Genomic DNA, 26,836 nt, shown 5'->3' on the forward strand with positions numbered 1-26,836 from the left:
AGGAGCTGGTACACAGCCAACACATGAATTAATTAATGAAAGGCAGGAAGGACACAACCAAATAAGATAAATTAGTTCATAACTAGTCTAGGCACAACATATTAACAAATATCTCTGTCCATGTTCCTGGGCTTAAATGTAAAATTATAGAAATGATTCGTGTCTGTCCGTTATTTACCTTTAACTAAGATTTGTGAAGTCATGAAGGGCACTCAAAGGAAAAAATATCATCGGGGTTATCTCTGATTGGACTTGAGACTTTAGCCAGAAAGACTGTGTTTCCAACTGGAGGTGTGGAGAGGGCAATTCAATGTGTGAATGAAGAAATGTGTTATCTCGTTGGATTATGGAAAATGAAGGATTCCCATGATAGGGGACTAAACATCAAGATATCTTGGCATCTGCTGCTCCTTTATTTACTATTCTGTCTATTGTGAGCCCACCAACTTTATGGATGTGAAATATTAAATTGCTCTCCAGTGTGTTGCTGTATTGTTTAATGTATTGTATTTTTTCAATGACTGACTAAGTTAAAAACTAACAGTACAATATCAAATATGAGTATATATATTGACCATGTCCCAAGTAATAAAACACTGTAGATCAATGGTACAAATGGTGCACGGTAGGTACAAGATTCATGGTTGAGCTTAACAAATAATAATTATCTCTTTTTTCTATTTTTACTGTTTCACATTCCCTGACGTTTTATATAACAAATTATGATTATAGAGCAAGCTTTCCATTCACCCTCCTTATGGAACAACCTGCCCATGCTTTTGCACGGCGTGCAGGTCTCTGCAGCAGCCTACCTGCCTTAACGCTCCTCGTGGCTGTCAGTCAGCGCGGGATCCTCCAATCACAGGGCCCGTGAGCCCGTGACTCCTCCCCGGTGTATAATTGAAGTTTCTTTAGTTTCTCCGGAGGAGCCTGCACGCAGTATTGTACGATCCGTGGAGGGATTAAAGCCACAACCGCGGGATCATGTTTTCCAGGAGCCTGAGCGTGTGTGTGACGCTGTGTTTGTGGATTACAGCGTTAATGAGCCCGGGAAGTGTGTCCGCGAGGAAGCAGGACGACTCTTTCTTCACTGCCAGCATTTACCGAGCAAGATGTGCCTCGAGATGCCTCAGTCTGCACATCACTCGCATCTCCGCTTTCTTCAAGCACTCTCAGGTACGAGCACGCGAACTTCTGGCTTTGAAAATGAGAAATAATGGGGTTTGAGATGTTGTGTTTATGAAATGAATGAGCGCTGGTGGAATCCTCCCCTCATGTGTCAACCCTGTTTCTCTGGAGCCCATCGAGAGGAGACAGAGCAGGTCACTAACGGTGCTGAAATACTTTCACACTTGTGTTTTCAGTCACTGGCAAGTATCCTAAATCAGACCTCTCTCAACTAAAAGTGTCACCAAAATAAAAGCACCAGTTGCAGAGATAAGCATCTGCATGAAGGGTTAAGTTGCTTATAAAGTTGCCACATACTGTTCGCGTATGGGCCGCTTTAAAATATATTAAATTATACACATTGCAGTATTGCGACTGAGGGATGATGGACGCCTTTCGGTGGAGCCAGTTTCCATTCATTACTTGCTAATCACTAGAAAAGGAGACACCCGCGTCTGTCAGTGCAAATGTGATGGACTCAACTCCCGCTATGACTCTGTACAGCGTTACTTTTCTGTTGCCCAGTTATTTATAAGGCATCTTATATGAGAGGGAACACTGCTTCATGTGTATATAATTTACATGAATGTCCCCACAAAGCATGTTGTGATGCAGACTTATCGGAAGCCTACTATAAATTAGCTTTTTTCTTTTGTATTATTTGGTATGTGGTGTCAAAAGTTGTTTTCCACCCTCCACTGGACACACTGTTCTCCGCCAGGACTAAAGGACTGGTCCCTGATCCTTCTGCGCTCTGCTCCTTTTCACCAGCTATCTATCTGGTGACCACCTTTTATTCTCACCTCATTTGCATTTGCAAGGCTCGTCTTTCCCAAGGTGCATTAATGCATCCGTAATTGTCCGGCAACATTGTGGCGCAAGGTGAATTTGTCTTTAGGTCTAATGAATCAACAGAGTACATTGCGTGTTTCTTTGTCACCAATTAACTTTACTTTGCAAGTCCTGATTGCAGTGCTCAATGCATGTCCGTGGGACACGGAGACCCACTGTGGTTAATTCTAGCAATGTTATTAAGGGAGGGAGATATACACCCAGGGGAGAGGGATGAATGCAGTTAACTGCATTTGTTTGGACAGAAAACAGCAGTGCTGTGCATCCAAAGGACACATATTGAAAACAGTGTTTCTTAATTCACAACTTGGCAAGCAGTGTTAAGGATTTGTTTTGAGAAGAAGCCAGGGGTGTATTGCTGCTCTGGATTGCAAAACCGGGTAATTAAATTAGTCACCAGATGACTGAGAAGTCAAATAACTGATGAAGTCTCACCTCTAATGAACAGCTAATAGTGTATATAATTGACTGCAGAGCCTCTGAGTCTGAGGCAGCCTTTTTTTCAGTGAGGGGCAAATGAGAGGGAGATATTTGTCTAAAGGGAGAAGCATTTTTGTGGTTAGTGATAAGCAAGGTCGCTTGAGCAAGCTTGTGGGTCTAAGAATAGAATGCAATTGTTGATAATCTGCGAGGACTGTCTCATGCGGAGGGTTTGCAACAGTCCTTTCATGTGAAAATGGGGGGTCTGGTCAGCTGCAAAAACATATCCCCCCTCCAGTCCACCCCCTCCGCCCTCTACCCCCTGGCCCTGCCAATAAATGCCAGCATCACACCTCATAGGCATGTAGAGGATACACACTGAGCTACCGATGCCGCTTCGCCGAGGTCACCTTCCTGCTAAATGCTGGCGCCCAATTGTGCTAAATGTGATAAGCTCTAATGTAGTGTTGCCATAACACTGGAGCATGCTCAGTCAGCACAACCTACAGGTGGATCTGCTTCCTCTGCCAGATCTTATTACAGCAGCAGGCCGACAGGCAGCAGCAGCTCGGAGCTCCACTCCAGTGATTGAGACGACATACCTCTTAATTCAACTCGGACATCCTTCAGAGGTCACTTAATACTCGATAGGGAAACCAAGACACACAACACTTTCCATTTTAATGGAAATAAAATGCCTGGCTGGATGTCAAAGCGGTGACTTTTGCGTACTGTTTCGTAATGCTTTACTGTGTTGACTCAATTTCGAGTAATATGGACCACTACTTATGTTGGTCACAGTACAAGAAACAATTTGTCTACTTAACACATTTAGCAGCTGGAATTTAAAACTCTGTTTTTCATATCAGATTTTATATGATCACTCTGTGAATACTGGAATGATACTTGGAGAATTTAGCACTTGCAGATGTTCTGAACACCCACGTGTCTTTCCTTTTTCATGTGACTGAATTGGAAGACATATCAGAGACTTTGTTTTAATTGTCGCAATTATGAATTAGTGTGAAATGGAAACAAGCATGGTGTTGCAGAGTTGGGAAACACTTGGGCTGTACATTGGTTGTCAGATTTATAGCAACTGCAGATTTATTGATATAATCATGTTTCCAAATACAGATTTATTGACATTTTGCTCCACATTTGGGGAAATTGTCACCCCTTGTACAATAGACAGAGGGGAACACCCAACCATAAATATTAGCCTCGGATACTTTAAAATATTAAGAGCGAGCTGGGAGCCCTGTGCAATAATGTATTCTGAAAGCATCAGCCTTGTAGTGGATTATTTATGTGGGGACCTGTGAAGCCAAAAACAAGGTGTGTCCATGAGGTCTTGTTATTACACTCAAAGCAATAAAACCATTTTAAATTCAGTCATTCATTTCTACTGTGCCGCACGGTTAAGTCTAAGCATCTTGTTTGAGAGATTTGTGTTTTAAGCGAAGGGAAGAAAAAACAGTGGAAAGTAGTTTTTCCGTGTCCCCTTGTTTTCGCCTTTGATATTAAATAACATGCGGTGGAATCAAACCTCCGCCAGTGCTTGTCTCATGTGTGGAGTTTTTCATTAGTGAAGACAGCGGATGAATAGAGGACTATGTAGCTTGGCCTCACCTCTCTGTAAACGCTTTTAAAGCATGACAGTCCTGTCGGTAAATCTCAGCCTCCAGTGCTGCTACACCCTGAGCTACCTCATTTGACAAATAGCCTTCATCGCGAAGCGCGGACAACTTTGCACCAGTGTTGTTTGAGATCTCTGAAACACCCTTTCATGTTGACATTAGATGTGCGCTGGACACATTAGCTCACTTTCAGAGGTCTGTCAAATAATTCAGTTCAAGTGAATAATTGATCAGCAGAGTGGCCACAGCCCTCACACCCACTCAAGTCAAAGCCTCAATCTTGAGGCCCTTTATTTTAGTGCTGCATATGTGCCCTTAAGGATCAGTTATTTTGGTGTTGCCCGAGGACCTCTGGGCTGTCAAAGGACACACAGAGACAGAGGCTGTCCTTTGAAGTCCCGTCTCCCGTTTAACTTGACCGGAAATGTACAAGGTCTCAGAGAGCAGCAGTATTCCTCCAGTAGTTTACTGCCGGGAAAACATATCGGCAAGATTAGAGAGAACTCAAACACAACTCATCGGTGTAATCTGAGATCCATTCAACTCAAATCAGAGTCTCAGAGGAAACAAAAGATTCCCATGTTCAAAAGGTGGAACGCTACCCTCAAAGATAAAAGGGGTTTTGTCCATGTTCGCCTTAGTTGTCTAGACAATACAACACGCCCATGACCACCTGCTCGGTCTTCTCAGCTGACAGCCCGCCATAATGTATCTCTGTGATAAACCCTCTGTTTACACGACTCCCCCGGTGTCGCCAACAAAGCAGAGAGTTCACCTCAGCTTCGCATTCATAGGCCACTGTCTGGTCTTCTCTCCTCGACCCCATCACACGAGAGGATATCTGGAAAGCATTCATTCACTTGAGTCCTTGACAGTCCTCAACACTGCATAATGTTAAGACTGCAGAGGAATGTCATGGTGAGTCAGAAGGATGAAGTCCTGACCTATAATTATTCCCCCGTTGGTCCCTGACATGGTGGGGTCAGGCCTGGGCAGCTGGGGCAACATCCTGCTGAGCTTCTCTGCTATAGGGATGCTGTCACGCAGCAAAATTAGCTCCTCTGTGGATCTGGCCCTGTTGCCATTGATGGATGGCTTAAGAAAGGTGTAAAAAACAGGATTGATGATTTAGAACATGGTCTAGAGTTGTGACTATCTGTATGAATTACCCAGAGGCTCAGACTGCCAGCCTAAATGTCAAGGTTTTATTTACGGAGTGTCACCAACGGGGGTTCGGCAAGGTTGGTTTGATCATTTTCTATAAGTTAGCAAAGTCCACAAGGATTTTAATCATGCGATATAGTACAGCATGATGTATTGCTAGTGAGGAATAATTCATATTTTAATCCACATTCGGCCAGGCAGAGGGAAGGTGTTCCACGACCCAGGAAAGGGCACAGAACTTGCTGATGCACTCCTCAGCCAAGTTAGTGCTCAGTTCTACTTCATTTGGTAAAAAAATGAAACGACTATTCCTAGTCTCCTTGGTGCCCAGACTCATATTTTTTTCATCCTTATCAACATTTTTTTTGTTGAAGAGATTCTTCCTTTGAAGCCATTTGACCATTATCCTTGACACTAAAAGCACAGCACTTACTGGTACTGGATGTCAAATTAAACCCTTTAATGATAAGTTCTCTCCTAAGGTCTCATGGGAAATTTCTTCTGGATTACATTGTGGAAAAGGCTTTGAACTTGACATTGAACTTAAGCAGACTTTTTGCCTGCAGAGCCCGAAAGTTTGGCTGCTACATTTCTTTCATTGAGAAATGCAGGACACATCCAACGTTGAAGCTCAGATTTAGATCATTGACTAGAGTGAATTCATTTCACGAAACTCTGTTTCTCTGTTGAGAATATTTGCATTAGATTTGTATCACTTGTCCAGAGGTGTAGTAAACCGGTGGTCCACAAAAATCTGTTAGTTAACTTTGATGTCAATTTTTCTGACGCACATCACATATTTACATCTCGTCTCTTTCATGTTGACCAACTGCTCATTTATTTCGAGGCACTAGCTTGCGCACTTGTGTTTGCAGAAGATGACAGCATAATTCCTCGCCCTAATGGAATTCAGGAAATGACCACTTGCACAAGCCATTTACCCCCACTGGTATTTACACATCGGGGATTTATAAATACGCAGCGCTATTAGGACCAAATGTTTACCTCGCTGACACGCAGAAGGTGGCACTTCCACGGCAATTAGAGGAAATTGGCAGTATCTGCAGTATACAGAGGAGTGCTGACATCAGTTCTCGCCTCAGTGACCTTGGGGACGTCTGTTGAGAGATCAAACGGGCCCTCAGAAAAGCTCAGTTCACCATGCTCTGCTGAAACTGACCAGAGGTTTTCCCCTGGCCCCGGTGCCGCTGACCCCACTTTCCTGCTCGGGTTACATGCGCTCAGAATGCAAAGCTGACTCTTTGAAATATCTCTACTGTTGGCATTATTGTTACTCAAATGTGATCGGAGATGAGAGGGTCAAAGCTGCAAATTAATTTCATGACTTGATAATTGAATGAATTGATTGATGATATTTTCCCTTCTCTTTTCGCAGAATAATGGATCCTTGGTTTGGTGCCAGAATCACAAGCAGTGCTCCAAGGTAGAACGTTCTTTCCTTCTTTTCACAAGTGAGACACATGCCACATACAGCGCATGCCTCATTATCAGATGATAATGCAATATAAAGTATGCAAGTCACGACATGACTAGTTTTGTCATGCCTGCAGAATCACTTTGAGAGTTGTTGACATAAACTGAGAGAATGAGAACAACTCTTTTCTTCACTCCGGCTTTCATTGACACTCATTTCCTCCTGTAATGTAATGAAATACGATTTGAAAAGATTAAATGCACTTCGATTTATTAAGGCAAACCATGACTTTTTTACTTTTTTTTTTTTTTTTTTACTACTCGTGCCATTAGGAATTTCAGTCCGATGCATTACGCTACACCTCCCGCAGGGCTTGTTTGTGTTTCGTGCCCCGTCCCAAAGAAGGTTGATACAAAGCTGGCGTTGACAGCTCCTCTGAAAAGATGGCGCTGACATGTTCTATCAGACTCTCCCGGAGCTGTTGACAAGGCCCTCGGAGATGTGCCGTATAGACTGCAGACAGAGAACACTATGGAGCTGAAATAAAGAGGATGATATGCTAGCCAAGTAGAAATCTGAACAGCGCTCTCTGTAGCTGTCAGAGGTTCTCGTCTCCTCACACACGGACCGTGAAACCAGGATTCAATGCTGTTTGCCGATGAGGATTCAAAGTAGGTCATAGTCAACACATATACATTGTCTAAATAAAATACAGGTGGGGGTGACAACAAATTAGATGTAGTGCTCGTATGTATTTAGTGTTTTCTTTTCACAAAAAAAGTCCACAGACCGTGGTGTACTTATGGAGGAATGCATGCTGGGAGTTTAGGTCGAATAACAGTTTTGCACTGATGGTGATTAATTGGAAATTCAAGAAAATTAAGATTTTTTTTTTTTTCAATGCTTACTTAACACGGCCTCACATTCGGTGTAGATATTAATCACAATCAGTGTCTATTATCAACCGCCTCACAAAGTGACCTCTCGTGTTTGATTTCTAAATTCCTCTTTTGAATTTCAAATTGTTTCCTTGGCAATTTGCATTTGTCTGGGATACAGCAGAGCCATTGTTCTCCGTGCTTCCTACTACGTCTGCAAATGTATAGGTTTCTTTCCTTCCCCAATTTAGCAGATGTTCACAAGATTATCATATCACTGAATGCATCCTAATCTGTTTGAAAAATGTGAGCTTTTGTTGTTATATCTTGTTTCTTTATTAATTATGAAGTTGTATCATTGTACTTACCATGCGGTAATTTGAGGGTCTCGAAGGCCGAGCACCATCCACTTCAGTTTGTCCTTGAAACAAAATGTGCGATGAAGAATATGTCCTTTTATGTTACCTTAAACCTTCTGTGACAAGTTAATGTAAAGGCAAGCCTCCTTTGCGTGCACCACAATGCTGTGAAACTTGTTTCTCTCCTTTCCACTGTGATTTCCAACATCGGCTCTTGGCACTAGCCGCTCCCCAGTCGTTCGGCAGAGTTTTATGTTTGAAAAAGTCTTTTGCTGGCTGTGAGTCCGAGCACAGCATACTGTTTTCATAATCAACCAAACTCTGCAAATGTCCCAAAAACCTCTTTATGGACTTCTTGTTCTGCTTGCCCGTAACAAGCATGTCAGTTAGCACTTCTTTATCCTACTGGTCGTCTGCAAATAAATGAGGCTGGATTTGATGTAAGCCCTTAAAAATAATGACATGCTTGTGTAACTGCTGCACAAATGTGGTGCTCGGCCGCTCTGTCGTTCCAAATCGTTTCAAGGGCTCTCTGAATTTAATCAATTTAATTGTATCCTAGGTTTTAAGTTCAGCCATTCAGGATGCGGGCCAGGGCACGATGCTGGCGTTTAATTTGCGGCCAAAAGTCAATATTTTGGTAGCAAACACCACCACACTTCCCATCCACATCAATGACTCGAGTGCACACTTGGGGCCTGTGTCAAAACACAGAGCTATTGTAGCCACTTTAACAATTGTACCAAATGGGCCCATGCTGTACAGTGGTTCCCTGTGAATGGCTCTACAGCCGCTGATTAGCCTCTTCACTTCATGAACAGCACACAGTCAAACAGAGAGACAAAGGCAGTGGCTCCCGGGGAGTGCGTTAGGGCAGAAGGGCTGTCCACCCAGCGCTCTGTTAAAGGGCCTCACGGAGCACCCTGCCTGTGAGGAAAATGTGAGGAAAGGCTGCCTAATAATTTAGACAAAGATGCGGTGACCCTGTCCATCTGTCTGCGTTTTAGGAAATAAAAAGCCTCCCGCATCCATTTGTGAAGACAAAGTCATCCCGGTCATCTCGTATGCAGTGTCCAGAGCCGGCCCCGCTCTCAGAGTCCCCATTGTCATGGTAATTAACCTGCTTGCCCCCTCTCCAGAGCGGAGCGAGCTGGCATTTGGAGAGCCGGGGAGTCATTATCATGCCATAACATTGGACCAGCAGACCAACTCCATTCAGTGGGGAGACGCCAGGATAACAGACATTTTCTATGAGCTATTGTCATTTTGTCTCCCTACTGTTAGCGCTCCCCACTTGAGCAGTTTGAATGTGTTCCCTGAAAGTTTTCAAAACTCCAGGGTGTTCTCTTTTTTGTGCCGGTGCAAAGAAAACTGATTTTGTGCGTGTGCAGAGTGTGTGCGGGAGCAGCCAAGAAACTTTTTACATTCAGAACGATGGCTGATATTAGCTGGGTTTGCTTATATCCCTGTGGGTGTTATCCATGCTCTGAATCAAATGCTAGGATGGACTTAAGGCAGTTAAATGCCGCTCGACAACAAAGCGGAGCACTTCATTACTCACACTTCTCTCAGGGAAGGAGGAGAAGAAAGGACATGTGCATTATGCCTGGATAAGTTGGCCTTGGGTGAGTCACTGGACCGTGGCCATCACTTATATTTCCTGAGGAAGAAAAGTGTCATATTTTTCTTGTAAACACACTGAATATCCTGAAATAAAAAAAATGCTATGCTTTTTCCCTCCGGAGAGACTGATCTCTCAACGAATTAGATTGGGTGATGAATACTGAGCTGAAGAGAATTAAATATAACAAAACATCTTTTAGAAGCAGGGGGATTTTGACTTTTCCTTATATCTCTCTAAACCTGCCAAGTCTCTGCCCTTTTATTTATCGAGACTTTCCAGAGGGAAAAGCTTTAGAAAGCAACATTGTCTCGTTGCCATTTGATGGAAATGAGTCGTGCATGTCTTTCATAGATGTCTCACATATCCCAGGTGGCTCTTTTGAGCACTCCTTCCTCCCAATCAAACCCTGAGCTGCACATACCAGCACAAGAATAAGAAGTGTTTACTCTTTTGGATTACATGCGCTTTCTCCCTCACATGTCGGAAGCTTTGGAGTCCTTTGCCTGAATAACAATCACTGGAATGCTACTATGTCTCATTCAAAAGTGTCTTTCTTGTCAACCCCCCCCTCAACCCAAACACCACATTTTCTCACGGCAAAATAATATGGTCAAATTTCCCATCAGTTTCTCTTTTTTTTTCTTCTTCTTTTTTCTTTCGGGTCAGTTGAACCCATAAAATGAACTCACAAGTTCCGCCTCATTCTTCAGTTTGTATGGATCATTATTAAAAACTAAAATAACGGCGCACTCTTTGGAGACTGGTCGCTTTCACTCGAAGCTTTGCAAGTGTGTCAATGCAATTCACAAGTCTTTTGTGTGGTCATCTTTTCTTTGGCTCTAGGTAGTATGTTTAAAACAAGCTGTGATAAAGTGGGTGCTGGTTGGTAGGTTTACAGCTGGACGTTGCTTGGATTGTTAGGTGCCTAGAACGACTTCAAAGCACCTTTTGGTCATGCTGAGGCCAGACGCTCGTCTCACCTCCCCGTGTCAGCCACATTACCAGCACCAACACCTCAGCAAGCCGGACTAGAAATCAATCTGTCAAGTGGGCAGTGTGTCTGGATCGCCAGTCTATGGTGCTGCTAAGCAGAGTGTATTTGAGAAACTGTTTTTTACCAGTTTGACATCACTGATTTTCTTATTTCATACATGTACATATATGTGGAAGAATTCGGAGGCGGTGGTGTTTCATGTGACCATCGCTGTGCTTTCTCAGAAGCCTTTATTCTTGTATGCTATCTAGTTTGAGGCAGTGTTAGTGCGTGTGTGTGGGTGGCGGAGGAGTGTGAAGCAGGGCTGGTCAGTCCCAGCAGGAAGGACCTGATCTGGACATGGTTGTTAAGTTTCATTGGCCAAAGGGGGGGTCGCTTCATTGGCTGCTATCTGTGGAGCTCATTATTCACATGGTGGGTGGCAGAGAAAGAAAACCCCCACAGCAGAAAACTAAAGACGTGGCCGCAGGAGAGGAGGCGAAGAGGCAGTGGAACTGCAGTTTGAGATGTCCTCAGCAGAGAAAGCTCACATCTTAAGCTGCTCTCTGCCATGCTGTCTGGTCCACATCTGAGTGATGCGTGCTCCAGGAAATCCTCCATGATGAAATGCACTCGCTGTCTCACACCAACCTGTGCTTGTATTGATCCCACAGAGTAGGGGCCTTTTTTTTTTTTAATAGTGGCAATATATTTTCTGAAATAATCAACCTTTCACAGATAGACTCATTTCACATGTCCTCCCCGTCAGATGGGATTTCATTCCCTTGAAGGATTAATGTAATCAACGCTGCTGTAAAATCCTCTTTTCGCAATAATGACCAGTCACACTGAGACAATCTGCTGTCATCCAAGTGTTTATTTTCTTTCCGAGGATGGATTGGATACATATATATATATATATATATATATATATATATATATATCATAGATCTATCATAGATTACAGCACCCCCCTTCACGTTGACTTTGCTGTCTTCTCCCTCCCAAGATTACATGTTTAGAGGTACTAAAGCAAGCAATTATTCCAAGGCTGTATTTATGGTCTCTGTTAATATATCGTTACAAAATAGTCGTGCCAGCAGTCAAGAGAAGATTAGAATGTAAGATTCTTAAAGCTGATGTGCTTAGTAGATGTGGGTTCATCAATTTATTCCAGTTTCACTCAAAGCTGCTGCATCCCGCAGATAAATCCCACAGATTGTGTGTGACAGTTTCAGGACGACGGAGAACCAGAATGTGTGTCAAAGACTTGCTGATTGACAGTCTCTTAACCTTTGCCCTGGACATGGCTACTTCAGCCGATTTATTTTTTACTTCCCAGACTGTACATGCATCAACGATGATGAAAGCCGCCGTCTTTGGTTTCTGTTCTTTGTTTTCAATATAACTCGGAGCGTTGTGCCCCTCAGCTTGCCCAGGTTCGCCCTCTCTTTGTACAGCCGTTGTTTAGCTTTTGAAATACATAGAAAAGAGAAATTAATCATCACATCAGGCAAAGAGAATACATTATATCTCTATTATTGGGCTGCACATTGTTTCTCAATTTGTATGTACGCTGGTGTTAGAGGAGGCTGGGGAGGGCAAGTAGGATTAGTGAATTTCAAGTGTTTCTGAGACTCAAATAAACAAGTGGAGATAGTGGTTGAATGTGACTGCAGCATGGGATTAGGGGGGCTTTACTCCCCTCAACGACGTGTCGTGTTTTACATGTTGTCGGCCTACATTGAGACACAGAATCTCCTGGCCTCATTATATTTGAGATGAGGAGCGGATTGAGACGGCTTGAGTGGTCACTGTTGCTGTAAATAAACTGTGCAGACAGTTCCAACGAATGTCTTTGGGCCGAGGAAGCGTTTTATCATTTGATCGCATTATCAACACCGCTACTGTGCATCTGTCACCGTGACATTATTCAGTGCGACGGCCTGGGAGTAGATGCAGTAAATCATGTCTGATCTGACGCAGGGTTTTCGGACCGAACGGACGGCGAGGGTTTGGTTTTCCCATGCCGCGTCACAGAGAAAGGCCTCCTTTATCCCCAATCTGACGCCACATGATGGATACATCCTGTTGAGTCTGATTGTCACGAAATGTAAACTGAGCGCAGACGTAGGTGATAACTGAGGCTCTAGTTACAGCCACTGTAAGTTTGACTCTTGTCGCTGCAGAACATAACATCATGAGATGGCAGAGGACCTGTAAGAGAAGGAGCCCTCACAGAGGAGGGGGGCATCAGTGTGTGTGCGGTGCATGGGGGGGGTGTGTCTGGGTGAAACTTCAGAGTCATTAAGTATTAAGTGAACTGCTATTGCATTCCACAGCACACAAAGCACAATTCTAGCTCCGCTGTGTGGGCTTTTTTGGCTCATAAATAAGGCAGGCACCTCTGATTGTGGAGTAAATGTATAATTCATGCACTGCCCCTCCTGCTCCTCCTCTTTTTCTTCTCACTTTCTGCCAAGCTATTCCTTTTCAGCTCTTTGTTGTCTGCACCCTCAACTGCATTTAAATTAATAATTAAAGTGATGCTCAAAAGAGCGTCTGACACTACCTGCTTGGTTACTCACCGTCTGCGAGCCGAGTTTTGAGAAACAAAATAAAACGTCTTGAACGGATATGTTTCAGTTCACCCCCACTGGAGCTGGAATACTACACTGTTTTGGTTGGTTGTAAATATGAAGGAATTATGACACTGGCAACGTTTGCAGCCCCTCTTAGGACTATTAAATGCTTGGAGATTTGGAGAATATAATTGCAGGTAGTTGTGTATTTCATTCCATTTAGACAATGCTTTCTACCAGACATGGTCAAAACCATTTAGAGTTTTATTTTTCAGGTGCTGCAGCATGTTTTTAACAGAAAGCTTGTCCTTCCACAGACCAGCTATGACAGAAGTGATGCAGGCATCTACGGCACCTAATGACAAATTCCCATTCAGTTTGGACACCTGCAGCTTTGGGAGAAAGACGGACACTGATATGTTTATCTGGCACCCCATACAGGCATCATACACTTCAGCAGTGGGAGCAAATTATGTAATTATGCTTATGTAATTGCAGAATAGAAAACCTCACAGCAACCACTGCGGTATGGTTTTATCGGTGCACCCCCTCAAATATCAGACCAAAACTTTGTATGAATATTTAAGATGAACTTTCATTGACACACACAGCTTTTTCCTGTTAGTTCACGTTGCAAATGAAACATCAACATTGACTGGGAATAATTCCAACAGCTCGAACACAATTAACTAAATCATATTTTGCCATTTAGATAAGCAACCTTCTGCTCATTGGGGAATCTCATTTCATATTTATCAGCACCCATGTGAGCCTTGCTGTGGATAGAGTTGCACACTCGCATCTCAAGTTAGCAAGCTGTTAATCTTGTTGATCTACTTGATCCAGTGTCTGCTCACACACTCACTCATTTACAGCAGTGCAGAAATTAATGACGCGATATCTCATGGATTTAAGACACTATAAGGTCGCGCAGAATTGAGGAAATGGCGTGTCTAGACTTTATAACAGCTCAGGACCGGGAGATCTTCTTCCTGATTTGCACGCCATATTTTTACAGTTGTTTGGAACTCAATGGCACGTCAGAGATGTATTGGAAAGCCTTGCTATCGTATGATTTTACACTCTTACAGATCACAGCTCCAGAAACTGAAGAAATAACTTTCAGTCTGTGATCATCAGCAACTGCAAAGATTTTAGGCAGGCTACTCTGTTTTGTTTTTGGATGGAAATCAAGCTGACTTTAAATTCTGAAAGGCAGCTTGAAGTAGGGCCTGCATGAGAATTGTGGAGGAAATAGGAGAAATCCTCATTAGTGATGGTCCTCATTGTGGCTTTCCACAGACCGGCAGAGAGTGCAGCGTCATGTCCATTGTAATGCGGATGAATTTGAAAATATGTATTCACCTGTCTAAAGTTTTTATCCATCTTAGTGCTTTTTAGTTTTACAAATGTTCTCAATGCCAAGCAAGTTCTTCCATCTTCTATCATGGGTTTCCAACAAAGAAGTTGTGCACCACCACCACAATTTGGAAACAATGTGTTTAATATGCTGAATATCTTTGGGCTTGGGGTGGTTGATCGGATAAAGCAAGCAATTTGAAATAGTAACTGTGGGCTCTGGTAAATTATAATGGGCATTTTTCAAAGTTCTGACATTTGATTGACAAAATGATTAACTGATCAGTTAGTGGTAAGTTCTGTTAGTTGCGGCGCTACTTGAAAGCTAAGTTTCGTGACTTCTGACTCCCTGTAAATTGCTTTGTGTCTCAGATTGCCAAAACCCTCCACACAGGTTTCCATTCTGTTTATAATAACTAAATGCACAATTGAAGTATAAAAAGTGAATTTGCCATAAAGGCTTTGTGCGGTTTAAGGCTTAATGTCGTAGAGCTTATTTTGGGCATGCAGTGCTTTGTGCATAGGCGGTGTTAGGAAACTGGCTCTTCAAAAGGGTAAAACTCTTCCAGCCATCATCAGTAAAGTGTTCTTTGATAAAATGTCAAAGGTACGCAGGGTGGAACTGCTTGCATTCAGACATGGTGGTTGGGTTGCTTGCAACTCTTCCTCCACCACCTTGACTAAATATATATTTTGCCAAGATTGCATTGAATGGCGAACTCAAATCCAGGCTTTAAAATGTCTCTCCATTATCTGCAGACCGAGATGGGATTTTTTTTACTAGTGCACAAAACGTGTACGTAGCATCGCCTGTGTTGTGCGGTTGGCTGTAGGCCTAGAAAATACACAAAATAAAATAAGTTAGAGGTTACAGAAACATGGCCCCGTAACATTGCTGGCAAGTGAAAGTGCGATGGCCATGTTTGTGAAAGATGTATCACATGATAAAAAGATAATTCTTTGTTTGCTCTGCAATGTGAGCCCGGTGTTTTCAAATGTATCTACTTTGGAAAGAGTTTTGGAAAACATCCATTTTCTTCTGAGCATGTTCTCCCTGGCTAAGTGCAGATAGAAGGCAAAAAAAGGAGGGAAAATATGTGTTTTTAAAATGTGTCAAGATTACAGCGGACGTGGTCTAGGAGTGTAAGAGAATGAAAGGCCGATAAGAAACGGTGGTCGACGAGGGGAGATGACAGGCAAATGAAAGTGAAATAGAGTGAGAAGTGAGGGAATATGTGGAGTAAGTGCCTAATTTCAGTAGAGGGGAGAGCAGAGCTCGACGACTCGCTCCCGGATGGGTCGATAGATATGAGCAGAGGGCCGAGACCTGCCGGAATAATTGAGTCCGGTTGCAGGGAGTGTGAAAAGCGCCGGGGCAGCAGAAAATAGCCATAACTCACTGAGATTGGAGGAGGTGGGATTTACAATATGGGTGATCAACAACAGAGATTCCTCTATATCTGAGTCTCCCAGAGAAGCAGACAGCTGCTGGTCGGCCCCAAGGGACCGCAAAGGCACCTTGTAAAAGCCTGTTGGCACCACTCTAGCTTCTCTGACCATCAGTGCTGGGATTGATACGTTCGGCTCGGATAACAGTGAAAAACAAGTTTGAGAAGTTCATATTTTTAGATGCAGGAACCCACATGTACGGGTGCATGGTTTTGTGTCTGCTGAATTTAATTGACTAAATAACAGAATCAGTCATAGCCGTCTCATTCATCTTCCTATGACTGTACTAATGTGTTCTGGCAAAATGTCATCTGCATCAGCATGAATTACCACCCATCATTTATTTTGCATACACTGTGTATTGTTAAGCCCGGGGGCAATCTCGACTGATAGAAGTTCATGCTTCATTAACTAAAACAAAGCACTTTTGTGACATTTTATATATGTGCTTTTTCATAGTTTATGTTATTCCAGTCACCCACTTGGGGCAGTTAGCAGTTTTATGATGGGTGGAGATAACTATGCTCCAGTGGCGGGGAAAGGTCGTTCCGTGCACACTAACCAACCAACCCCCCCAGTCTCTTTCCCTTTTCTTACCCCATCTTCCCCCTCTTCACCCCCTCGGCCTCGTCCCAGTGATGACAAAGTGAAGATGGGCTGTGGCATTGGCTGCCATTCAGCCTGACTCTCTCATCGGCCCCACAGAATGCCTTTCAGGGTCCCCCAGAGTAACAACTGCTGCGTTTTATTACAGCGTGAAATGGGGAGTGAAAGACCGCTATGGATGTTCCTACTTAACCATGCAGAATGTGTCACTGTTGGGTAGGAAGATAAGGGGACAAAGGGGAAATCAGCCGCTCAAATGCTTTTGTTAAGACTAAGGGCTCTGGTAAACAGAAGCAACCCCATGCTCTTGTTTACATCTCAAAGTAGAACCAGTTGTGTCTTTTAAGTAGAAATTTGTTCGGAGATATGTTAACATATCATTGGATGATTACATGCATTCCTTACGCTATTCAAACAGATGGTAGCTGTGTTGCCAGCTGGAGAGATTTGCTTGAGGGAAACCCAGACATTGGCACCCAAACCCAGCAGATACACTATGTCCAGCTCAATTATGTCCTCTACTCCAGTTCCATGGTCTGTTATCCCAGAATAGATCTCAGAAGTCACACTATCCCAGCTATCGACGGCGCAAGATGACCAGATGTTTGAGGGCTCCAAGCCTCGAAGGGGCCAACTAATATTTGCCAACTAATTGCACAAGACTTATAGAAACATGTCATGGCACTATCCAAGCGTGCTTTTGTCGGCATTGGTACGATGGTTTTACATCGAGTACCAAACTCTGCAAATAGGAATCAGGCAATTGATTGATGAGAGCACCTTTGTAATTATATACAGCCGTCCTATTTGCTTTGGCAAGACATCTGTCGTCGGCCCTCCTCTTCCCTCCTTGAATGTCAGGTTGTGGGTGTGGCTGGGGTGAAACGCTGACAGATTGTCAGTTTTCAGCACACCTGCAGGGAGCTCTCACTGCCTCCACACAAATGCTCATCGCTTTTTAAGAGTGCCATTTACGATGTTACCGCTCATTCAGCAAAAAAAAAAAACTCTCCTTATGATATATAAGCTTTTTATATACAACTTCCTGTTAGATTTCAGCAGCCTTGAAGAGTTAAAAATAAAAACGGAGACTCTTAGGGTGAGACAACACTATGAACACAGCCAGCATTCTGATCTGTGTTGCAATATCTCTGGTACGCAATGTGCGGTGTTAATTCATGCTGCTTGGCATGCAAGCCCGAGCATCTCGAAGTAACGATGATTCAATTTTCACTTGTATAGTTGTGATTGTGGTGAACCAGAAAAAGATTCATCCTCATGAAAAGCCAAAGGAATGCATTCAGTCCGTGCACACAAGATCATTCAATGAGTAAAATGAGCTTGATCCCCTGGCTTATGTGTGTATGTTCAGTGATTTGTAGAAGGGATTTGGGGGCTTTAACATGTGCGTCTATTGGCTGGACGTCCTTCAGACACTGGTGCGGCACACAGTTATTGCCTCAACACCTCATTGTTCCTCCGCCGTGATAGTGTGAGGCTGGGATGCTGATGTTGCTGCTACTGCCCGTCTTCGCTGCAGGCTCTCCTCTCAGAGGACACAATTGAGAATGGGAATTAATGATATAAGGTCACCATATTATTAATAGCAGATGATGACAAAACTGCATTTACTCTCTGGGTGCTGAAGCATAGCTTTGACAGCACAATTGAGCTCATATGTCATCTTAAATCTCTGAGGTGTTCCAGTGGTTTCACCTGATCAGCTCTGTGGAAACCGCATTACTTTCTTTTGGAGCTCTCAGCTGTCATAACTATACACTCTCCCTCCAAGGTGTCCAATAATCCCTCCGGCACTTGATATGTTATAATATCACTAGATGGATGTCTATATTGCTATGAAGTAATTAAGAAAGTACCTTCCCTCCCAGCCTCATCCACCGTCTGGAGCCGGCTGCTCCACACTCAACACATTGTCCACACAGGGCTTCCCGAGATGAGGCTGGGCAAAGCCGAGAGCTGAAGCTCAGTGTAATTGTAGAGCTGGCAGTGTACATGATCCTGATTGCAGCATCGTCCTCCAGAAGCAAGGTTTATGTTTCACCGTGTGCCCGTCCATCGCACCCCATAAAAAGCAAATAAACTTTTCCCTGGCAATGGCATAATAACGACGGAGTTGGTTAATGAGCAAATTAAAGTCATAAATACTACTCTGCCCCCTGACTGAGATGTGAAATTTCTTACATCAACTTAAAATATACTCCTTCAGTGGGTGCCCTCATTTCACCACTCCTCAGTACGGTACTTAACATAACACTATGTTGTTCTGATTACCTTTTTTTCGGGAGATTTATCTCCCTCTCCCACTGAACGAACCTATTGGACTGTCCCAGATGAAGAATGCGTTGAAAATGTACTGCTGGGCCTCTCAGTAGTGTAACTGGTGCAGGAGTCTAAATTAAATAGAGTTGAATGAGTGACTTTGGCAGGTCTCTGGTTGGTGTGGTTTGGGCTGCTCCCAGTGCAGCATAGAAGCAGCCTGGCAGTGGTTTGACTGTTTGACTTAGCCTGCTCTTCTCTTTCACACCAGCTCTTTGTGGCCAGCAACGGGAGCATATAAAACCCTTGCTTCTCTCAGTCCCATCTGAACATATTCTCTTTCCTACAGCAGCATCTGCCTGATTCTATTGGACAAGCATGGACCTTTGTGTTGAATTGCGTTCGCTTTTATTGAATTTGATCCATCCAGTGTGAGTTGTAGTATTTAAAGCAAGAGGAGTTTGACTAGATTGGTGAAGTTCATTTTCAACATTTTCAAGTTTATCATCCCATTATGTTTGGCAAAATGACTTTGAGTTCCACTCATGCTGAGGTTTTGCTTTTATCCCATGCCTATGCCAAGCATTCAGTAGATTTGTTCCACGTGTCAAATAAGGGAATCCCAAGAACATTAAACCAAGTGTATCATTTACGAAGCACTCTCTGTCCCGCGTGGTAAAGAGAAGAGAGGTTGGTGCCAGTGCCAGAGTGTATCAGGCCCAGACATGAGCAGCAGAAGTGGTGGGATGAGAACGAGGCGTCGGATATATGGGAGGTTAGGAGTGTTAAGGCATGAAGAAAGAACCCGTCAGGACACACCAAATCCAAAGCATCAGTAGATTTCTAGATGCAGCAAGGGTGTGCCTGACTGCTCATAACGGACAACCCCATTGCCCTATGTTTGCTTTTCGCAGGAGATGGTTTATGTGCTTTGAAGGTATGCCAGAGATCTGTAACAAAAAGAGGTGTGACTGGTTGTTTTGAACGTGCAGGGGAAGTGGCTGAGTGAGGTGTCTGTCAGGCAGCCAGCGCCCGAGCACAGAAGGCACCATCTCCGCAGCATTGGCTCTTTGATGTGGCTGGCTCTTTGAAGAACTGACACCCTTCTCTCCGTTTCACAGTGCCTGGAGCCCTGCAAGGAAACCTGGGACCTGAAGGAAAACCAGTGCCAGGATTTATGCGAGGTAGGTCACTACCACAAATATCATGGTCGCCTCAGACTGAAGTGTTTGAGCTTTTCATACTTAGTGGGAAAATTCAATAAGAGGAAAGTTTGAGAGGAGTGTGAAGTAACTCTTTCTGCGCTGTAATGACACTCTGTGAGGCTGAATCAAAGCGGTTCAAATGCACCCACCGCTCTGGTGAGTCATACGCTGAAATGTAAACAGGACAATCCCTGTTTGCTCACAGAGCTGCCTGTTTGCAGGCAGGCAGGTCGGTCTGTAAAAGTAATCTGACATATATTTTCCCTTCCTCCTTCTCATCCTCCCCCTACTAGCCGCTCTTTCCCAAGAAACACTACGAGTGTCTTACGAGCTGTGAGTTCCTAAAGTCAGTGGAGGGGGTGAAGCAAGGCGACTGTCCGGCCCCAGAGAAGGCCAGCGGCTTTGCAGCAGCCTGCGTGGAGAGCTGTGAGGAGGATGGAGAGTGTTCAGCCGTGAAGAAGTGCTGCTCCAACGGCTGTGGCCACACCTGCCAGCTGCCAAAGAACCTCTACAAAGGTAATATTATAAAGGGTATAACCCTGCACCACATTGTATTGCAATATCATCTTTTTGACATTACAAATTGTTATAATTGTAACACGTTACATTTCTGAAGGTTTTTTTTGGTTGACCCCACACCTCCACGCAATAACATATGTAACGAAGTGAGATATAAATTATATGCAAGGCATTATAAGTTAATACAGTTTTAGATTCAGTATTGCTATTGACTTCGACATTTTACTGTTAATATAGTCAATATGTTGTCTCTAAGTTATTTTATGATTGATCACAACCCCAAGGAATTTTGTCTCAACAACTCTTTAAATTTTATCATCACAGTGTCTTTATTCAATATCCCCATCTAATTTGTTTTGATTACCCAAAAACTATTTGCAGACTTTTAATCATCCATGGCTATCCTATGTATTTATCCTTCCCCCAGCACTTCTTAATAGGACAATGTTTATTGTATAATAAGAATGTGAACAAAAAATGCATCATAGGCCTGATTAGGATCATCAACAAACACCTTATCCTGGCTGTTGGTATTCTTACCAATTTACAGGAAGGCAGTAAACCTTTAAATGATGTACGATCACAAAATAGGAAGATGATCACTGATTAAAAGTTGATTAACCACTGGTTATTGGGTCATGAACATTTGTGAAAATGATGTCAATAAGTGTGGCAGTCGTGTGGTAATAGATTTCCTTAAAATTATAATAACAGCATCAACAACAATAATATAAATGGATCAAATGAAAATTTGTGTCGTTCCTAATAAGGAACCAACAAAAAATTAGCACCTGAACAACTTCAAATAAATGATAACGTTGCTCTGTTACTGTTGGATGTGTAAATAAGCAACTGCTAAAAAGTTTGACATATTACCATTAAAAGGTGATATGTCAATGTTGCATTCAAAACTAATCTCCGCTTCCCCCAAGTGGCCCAAAAAATGTATTGCAGGTTTAAATGAAAATGAATTGATAGTTTATGATGCAAAACACTAATGAGAAACATAAACACAAACATCATTTATTAATTACAGGAAGAAGGGAGTTTGACAGGGAGCCAGGCTCACCGACTAGGATGCACTCAGTGTTACACGTTACACTGTGTGCACTGATAAAGTTGCTTAATTGTCTGTGCACTCAGCAACTCATCTCTTCATTTAATCATTGCTCCTGTTTCCAAGGGGGACCAGATTAAAACAGTTCTCCAGCTGAATTATGGATACTCCCTCCTCCTCTATTTATCTTTCTCAATAAATGACGTGTCATAACTGGTAATGGTCCAATGCTAACGTGTGGCTTTTAATGTGATTAAATGTTGCAGTTTGCATCATTTTCATAAACCGTGTTGAACCAATTCATCCCTCACTGTCAAACATTAGTTTTAAATCTCGACGACGCAAATTCCATCTTATCTTGAACAATTCTTGACAACTTGCTCAGAGTCATAAATCTTTATTTCATCTCTTTGTATTGCGCTTCACCCACACATCCCTCGTGCTGTTCCTGTTGTAAATTGGAATATATATTCAGCCTTGAATTTGCTGGATAAGCTTGAGGGTTTCACAGACACAGATGTACCCAGGAATCTTTGCTCCAGTAAAAGAGTTTAATGGTGCTGCCCAAGGCGTCCTGATGTTCTGAGGGTGCTGAGCTGTTATGTGAGAGAACCAATAGCCTCTGAACTTGGAGATGGGAGCTGGAACTATATTATATACACTATCTGCGCACAATTGCTGGCAGCCTGAGGCCATAACAAAGTTGAGGAGATGTTGAAGTGAGAGCGCTGGAAAGATGAGTCTAAATCAAGCTTTGAACCGCAGCAGTGATCGACTGTGTGTGCTTTGAATTACACTGCAGTATACGAGTAAGCATGTTTTACTGTGTGTAGTCGCAAAAGCATGTTATTTTGTGCACACAGAAGAGCACGCTCGTATTTTCATTTGATTTGGAAATGCAAAGATGAACAGCACGTTAATCGGAGGAAGATGAAAGCAGGCGTAACCTTGAACAATTCAACACAGTTACCCAGTCAATGAAAACCATTCACCACACTGCGAGACCTTCAAATCAAGCAGCCTACACGCTGATTTTTAGTCCAAATGCTGAGCTCATGGCGGTTCGCCGTCAGCGCTGCATTTTCACTGAATTACACTGAACGTTCTGGTGAAAGTCCGGCTGGAATTCAGTGTTAAAGGTCTAATTAGTTGCTCATGGGTTGAAGAGCGTAATCGTTTCTATGTGTGCACAAGTCTGTCTGTGTGTAGTCTTTGCCATGATGAGCCTTGATGCTGGAAGCCATTAGCAAACACAAGCGAGGAGAAATGAAGCGTTTCCCCCACTGAGATCACTCTCAGATGTGTGTGTGTGTGTGTGTGTGTGTGTGTGTGTGTGTGTGTGTGTGTGTGTGTGTGTGTGTGTGTGTGTGTGTGTGTGTGTGTGTGTGTGTTCAGGTTAGGGGACCCAGCCCACATGTATGTCATTGAAAGAGAAAAAAAAGTCTGAGACGCTGGACCCCCACTGGGTTTTTGATGAGCAACAAAGCTTCTTCTTTTTTTACATCAATAGAGCCTGATGCTGTTACACTTCATCTGTAATGCCGTCTCGAAGATGTATGTGCGGGGGTGTGCTTCCGATAGCTGGTTTATTGGGCTCTTCCACGTCTTCCATTTCCATATAGTTCTCTCATTTCAAGAAACAGCCTGTGATGTAACCCAACTTACAGTATGTGTTACTGGAGTGTTTTCTGATCAAAAGCAGTGCACATTGCTGCACTATACTGTGAGAGAAACTGGCAGAGGAGCTGGAGGGGTGGTTCAAATAAAAGAATATGTGAAAAATGTAGATGTCAGAGGGAAATTTAATTCAGCGAGATTTATCCTCTCACTGTCACAACAATTCAGAGAGTTAATCCGTCCATCAGATTATGGTATCTCCTCATGCTACACGCAGTGTTTGTATAGTTTTTCCCTCAACACTTGTGATTAGAGCAGTCATTATGAAAGTATGTGCGTGAGTATTGAGAATTATATTCCTGGAGTGTAATTGATGGCATGATTAAGACATGAATGGACGCCGTACTCTTGCTTCAGCAGCAGTTACATCACGGTTTGGAGGAAGCGTGCAGCCATTGAAAAATGAATGCTGTATGATTCTTGGACCAAACCTGACCCAAAAGTTATCTTTGGAAAGAGAAAGCTGAGGGAAAGTGTTCGTTGCCCTCCCACGTATTGCGGAAGAGAGATATGTGTGTGTGTGTGTGTGTGTGTGTTTGCATTTTTGTGTAGTTTGTGCTTTGCAGGAGTACTTGTGTGACTTTGTGGAAAGATGAGCTAAGACAGAGGGAGAGGTAGGAATGCTGTGGTTACCTTGGTGTTCAGTATTGCACAGGAAATGTGACACGTTTGTTCGCGAGCAGACACACACACACACACACACACACACACAAACACACAGACACACACACGACCGCAGAGCTGTGAAACCACAGCACAATGACCCCCAGCTGTTCGTGTGCAGAAAGCTGTTAGCAGCGGGACAAAGTACTGACTCCATAAGCACGTGGCTCAAGGACCGTCCTCAATCTTCGAGGATTTTATATGCATCAATCACTTTTTACATGCCTTGTGTGAAGACTGAATAGGGATATAAGACGATTAAGCGCTCTGCATACAAAACACAGTCTTGAATATGTTGTTTACCGACACGCCGCAGTAGCCTTGAGCATGTGTTAATGCTGTTTATAAGTGCGGAGTGGTTGTGGGCCGCGCAACAGGGACAAAGGTCCAACATAGCGGTCTGAAGTTGATTTATTGAGAACTGCGGGATGTATTCAGCCTTCTACTGTACTTTAAAACTCGCTTTTCCAATCTCCATCTCATTATCACTGTGCCCGACGCTCAATCAACAACTCACTACGTCTCCACCACAATAAATTTACTTGAGGGAGTCAATCTGACTTGGCTGAGCATTTGGCCCAGTCCTGCACTTCATAAATCCCAAATTTATTGCACATGGCCACATCCACTTCCTCTGAAAAGCTGAATGTGAAGCTCAATGATGCAAATGAACTTTGTAAGCATGCGTGTATGTTTGCACGAGTGTATCTTGTGTCTGCAAGAGAGGGAATCATTACGCCCACCGTCTCGCATACCTAGATGCAAACTATCTGTGTCATTACTAAGAAGCGCAGCTACTAAAACACGTTCCTCTGGCCAGGAAATATCACGATCTGTCACAGTAGAAAGATGATGCTGTTGACCCGCAGCATGAATTAAATCTATTGCGGTGAGGTCATGTCTCATTTTCAAATCTGAATCTGTTCAACTCTGATGGTGTCATTTATCTTTCCAGTCAAGAAAGGAAAACAACACATTTCATGTAGAAGTTCACCTGCAGTGTTCCACACAGTGGTGATATTAACTCCTCATGGTATCGTCTGTCTTGCTTGTACTTTTAGGAGTCCCTCTGAAGCCCAGGAAAGAGCTAGGGTTTTTGGAGCAGCCGTCGGGTCAGCTGGAGATCCGCTGGTCCTCCAAGTTCAACATTTCCGTGGAGCCCGTCCTCTATGTGGTGCAGCGCCGCTGGAATTATGGCATCCACCCCAGCGAGGACGATGCCACCGAGTGGCAGACTGTGGCACAGGTAGGAATCTACACAGCGCACATGCGAAAGAAACCCTGAAGCACGTCAGAAAGATGAAACATGTTTTGCTTTGTAGATCCCATCAAATGAGGGATTCTTTTGATCAGACATTTGGGATTTGGATCACTAAGAAATGTCAGCTTCACATGTCCCGGCGTGCCACATGCTGCAGCTGTGAAAGTGCTGCAGTGCACTGACAGACTGTTGCACACGGTTGCACATTCCTCACAGTCACAGTGGCTTTGAAATTTTGGCAAAGAGAAACATACAGATGACTGATGTGGCAGCGAACTCACATGGGGCTGTGACCCTGTATGAACCCTGACCCCTGTGGTTTTCTCTCCCACCCCCCCATCTGTCCCTCAGACTGCAGAGGAGCGCGTCCAACTGTCCGACATCAGAGCCAGCAGATGGTACCAGTTCAGAGTTGCTGCAGTCAATGTCCACGGGACCCGCGGCTTCACTGCGCCCAGCAAACACTTCCGCTCCTCCAGAGGTCTGTGTGTGTGTATACATATGCATGTGTGTGTGGCCTTAAGTTCCTGTTTGACACCCAGTGCCCTCCATTTGTTATGGTTAAGACCTTGGAACAGGTGGAGCCTTTGGGAAAGAGTTTTAATAGCTGATTTAATTTGTTAGCTGACCATACAAACCAAGTGTATGTGGTGGAGGTTTCTTTATCACAGACCCAAGGGAATTTTGTCTTTGGATTGTCTTGAAAAAATAAAAAAATAAAAAATCAGTTTCCATTACCTGCACCTTGTCTCTCTTTAGAGCAGTGGTTCTCAAATCGGGGTACTAGTACCCCAAGCGGTGATTTAAAAAAAGATATATTTAAAATAAGCATAAATTCAAAAATCCTTTAAAAATAGTTATTTAATAAATATTCAATACAATATGTGTACGTTCTTCAACTGAATTGTAATATTCTATATTAAATTAGACACTGATGGCACAGCGCTGTGTATTACGTTTTTTCAAGCAAAATTGCTTTGCGCTGGTTATTCCACAGCACTGAAAAAAGGTTGAGAACCACTGCTTTAGAGGACAAAAGTTTTAGTGTTCAAAATTGGTCAGAAATCAGATTGTGACTGAAATATGATTGGTAAAGCCAAACATACATCTATCACTTCTGACTGCGTGGGTTCACACTGCTTAGATGTGTTTATTCAAAACTGTATCAAGGAAGTTAACCTTTGAATTATTTTGTTAACCCTGTTAACCTGGATTGTAAGAGCTTCCCCTACGCAGCTTCAGCACATTTACCCAGTGAGCTAAGTGGAAATGGTAATTCATGCAGTTGCCAAGTAGAATGTGAGTAATGAGGAGCGACTGGGTGTGGAAAACGTATTTTTTCTGCGTTGAAACCAGATATTTATTTATGTCTTCAAAGGAGGGGTTTCCCCCTTTTTATGGTCATATAAAATGTAATATGTCTGAATTAGTCAGGATATTGCAGGTTTCAAATGAATGCAAGTGTTGTCTTGCTTCCAGAGGGAGTGACGTAACGTAGTCGCGCTTCAGATCTTTGCCACAGATTAGAGAACAGGCTCTGATGGCATCCTGTGTTGCCGCTCTGCTCCTGTACGCTGCACTTTCAGCGTTGAATGACGCTGAATCCCAGTGTTGTGCTGCAGGTGGCATTTGTTAAAGCAACGGCCAATTGTAGTGTGGTTCCCATGGA

General features: G+C 43.3%; 1 protein-coding gene across 1 annotated transcript in view; it reads left to right on the plus strand.

The window, feature by feature from the left end:
* Positions 1-984: 984 nt before the first annotated feature.
* anos1 (anosmin 1) overlaps positions 985-26,836 on the plus strand; it is a gene marked incomplete at its 5' end in the record, with an annotated part of 37,776 nt that continues 11,924 nt past the window's right edge. Inside the window, 6 exons of the mRNA XM_079230704.1 lie at positions 985-1,176; positions 6,640-6,687; positions 19,907-19,969; positions 20,284-20,506; positions 24,968-25,152; positions 25,519-25,648. Coding sequence (XP_079086830.1) covers positions 985-1,176; positions 6,640-6,687; positions 19,907-19,969; positions 20,284-20,506; positions 24,968-25,152; positions 25,519-25,648 — 841 coding nt within the window. The remainder of the gene's footprint in view (positions 1,177-6,639; positions 6,688-19,906; positions 19,970-20,283; positions 20,507-24,967; positions 25,153-25,518; positions 25,649-26,836) is intronic.

Source organism: Taurulus bubalis, assembly GCF_910589615.1.
Source record: "Taurulus bubalis genome assembly, chromosome: 15".
Lineage (NCBI taxonomy): Eukaryota > Metazoa > Chordata > Actinopteri > Perciformes > Cottidae > Taurulus > Taurulus bubalis.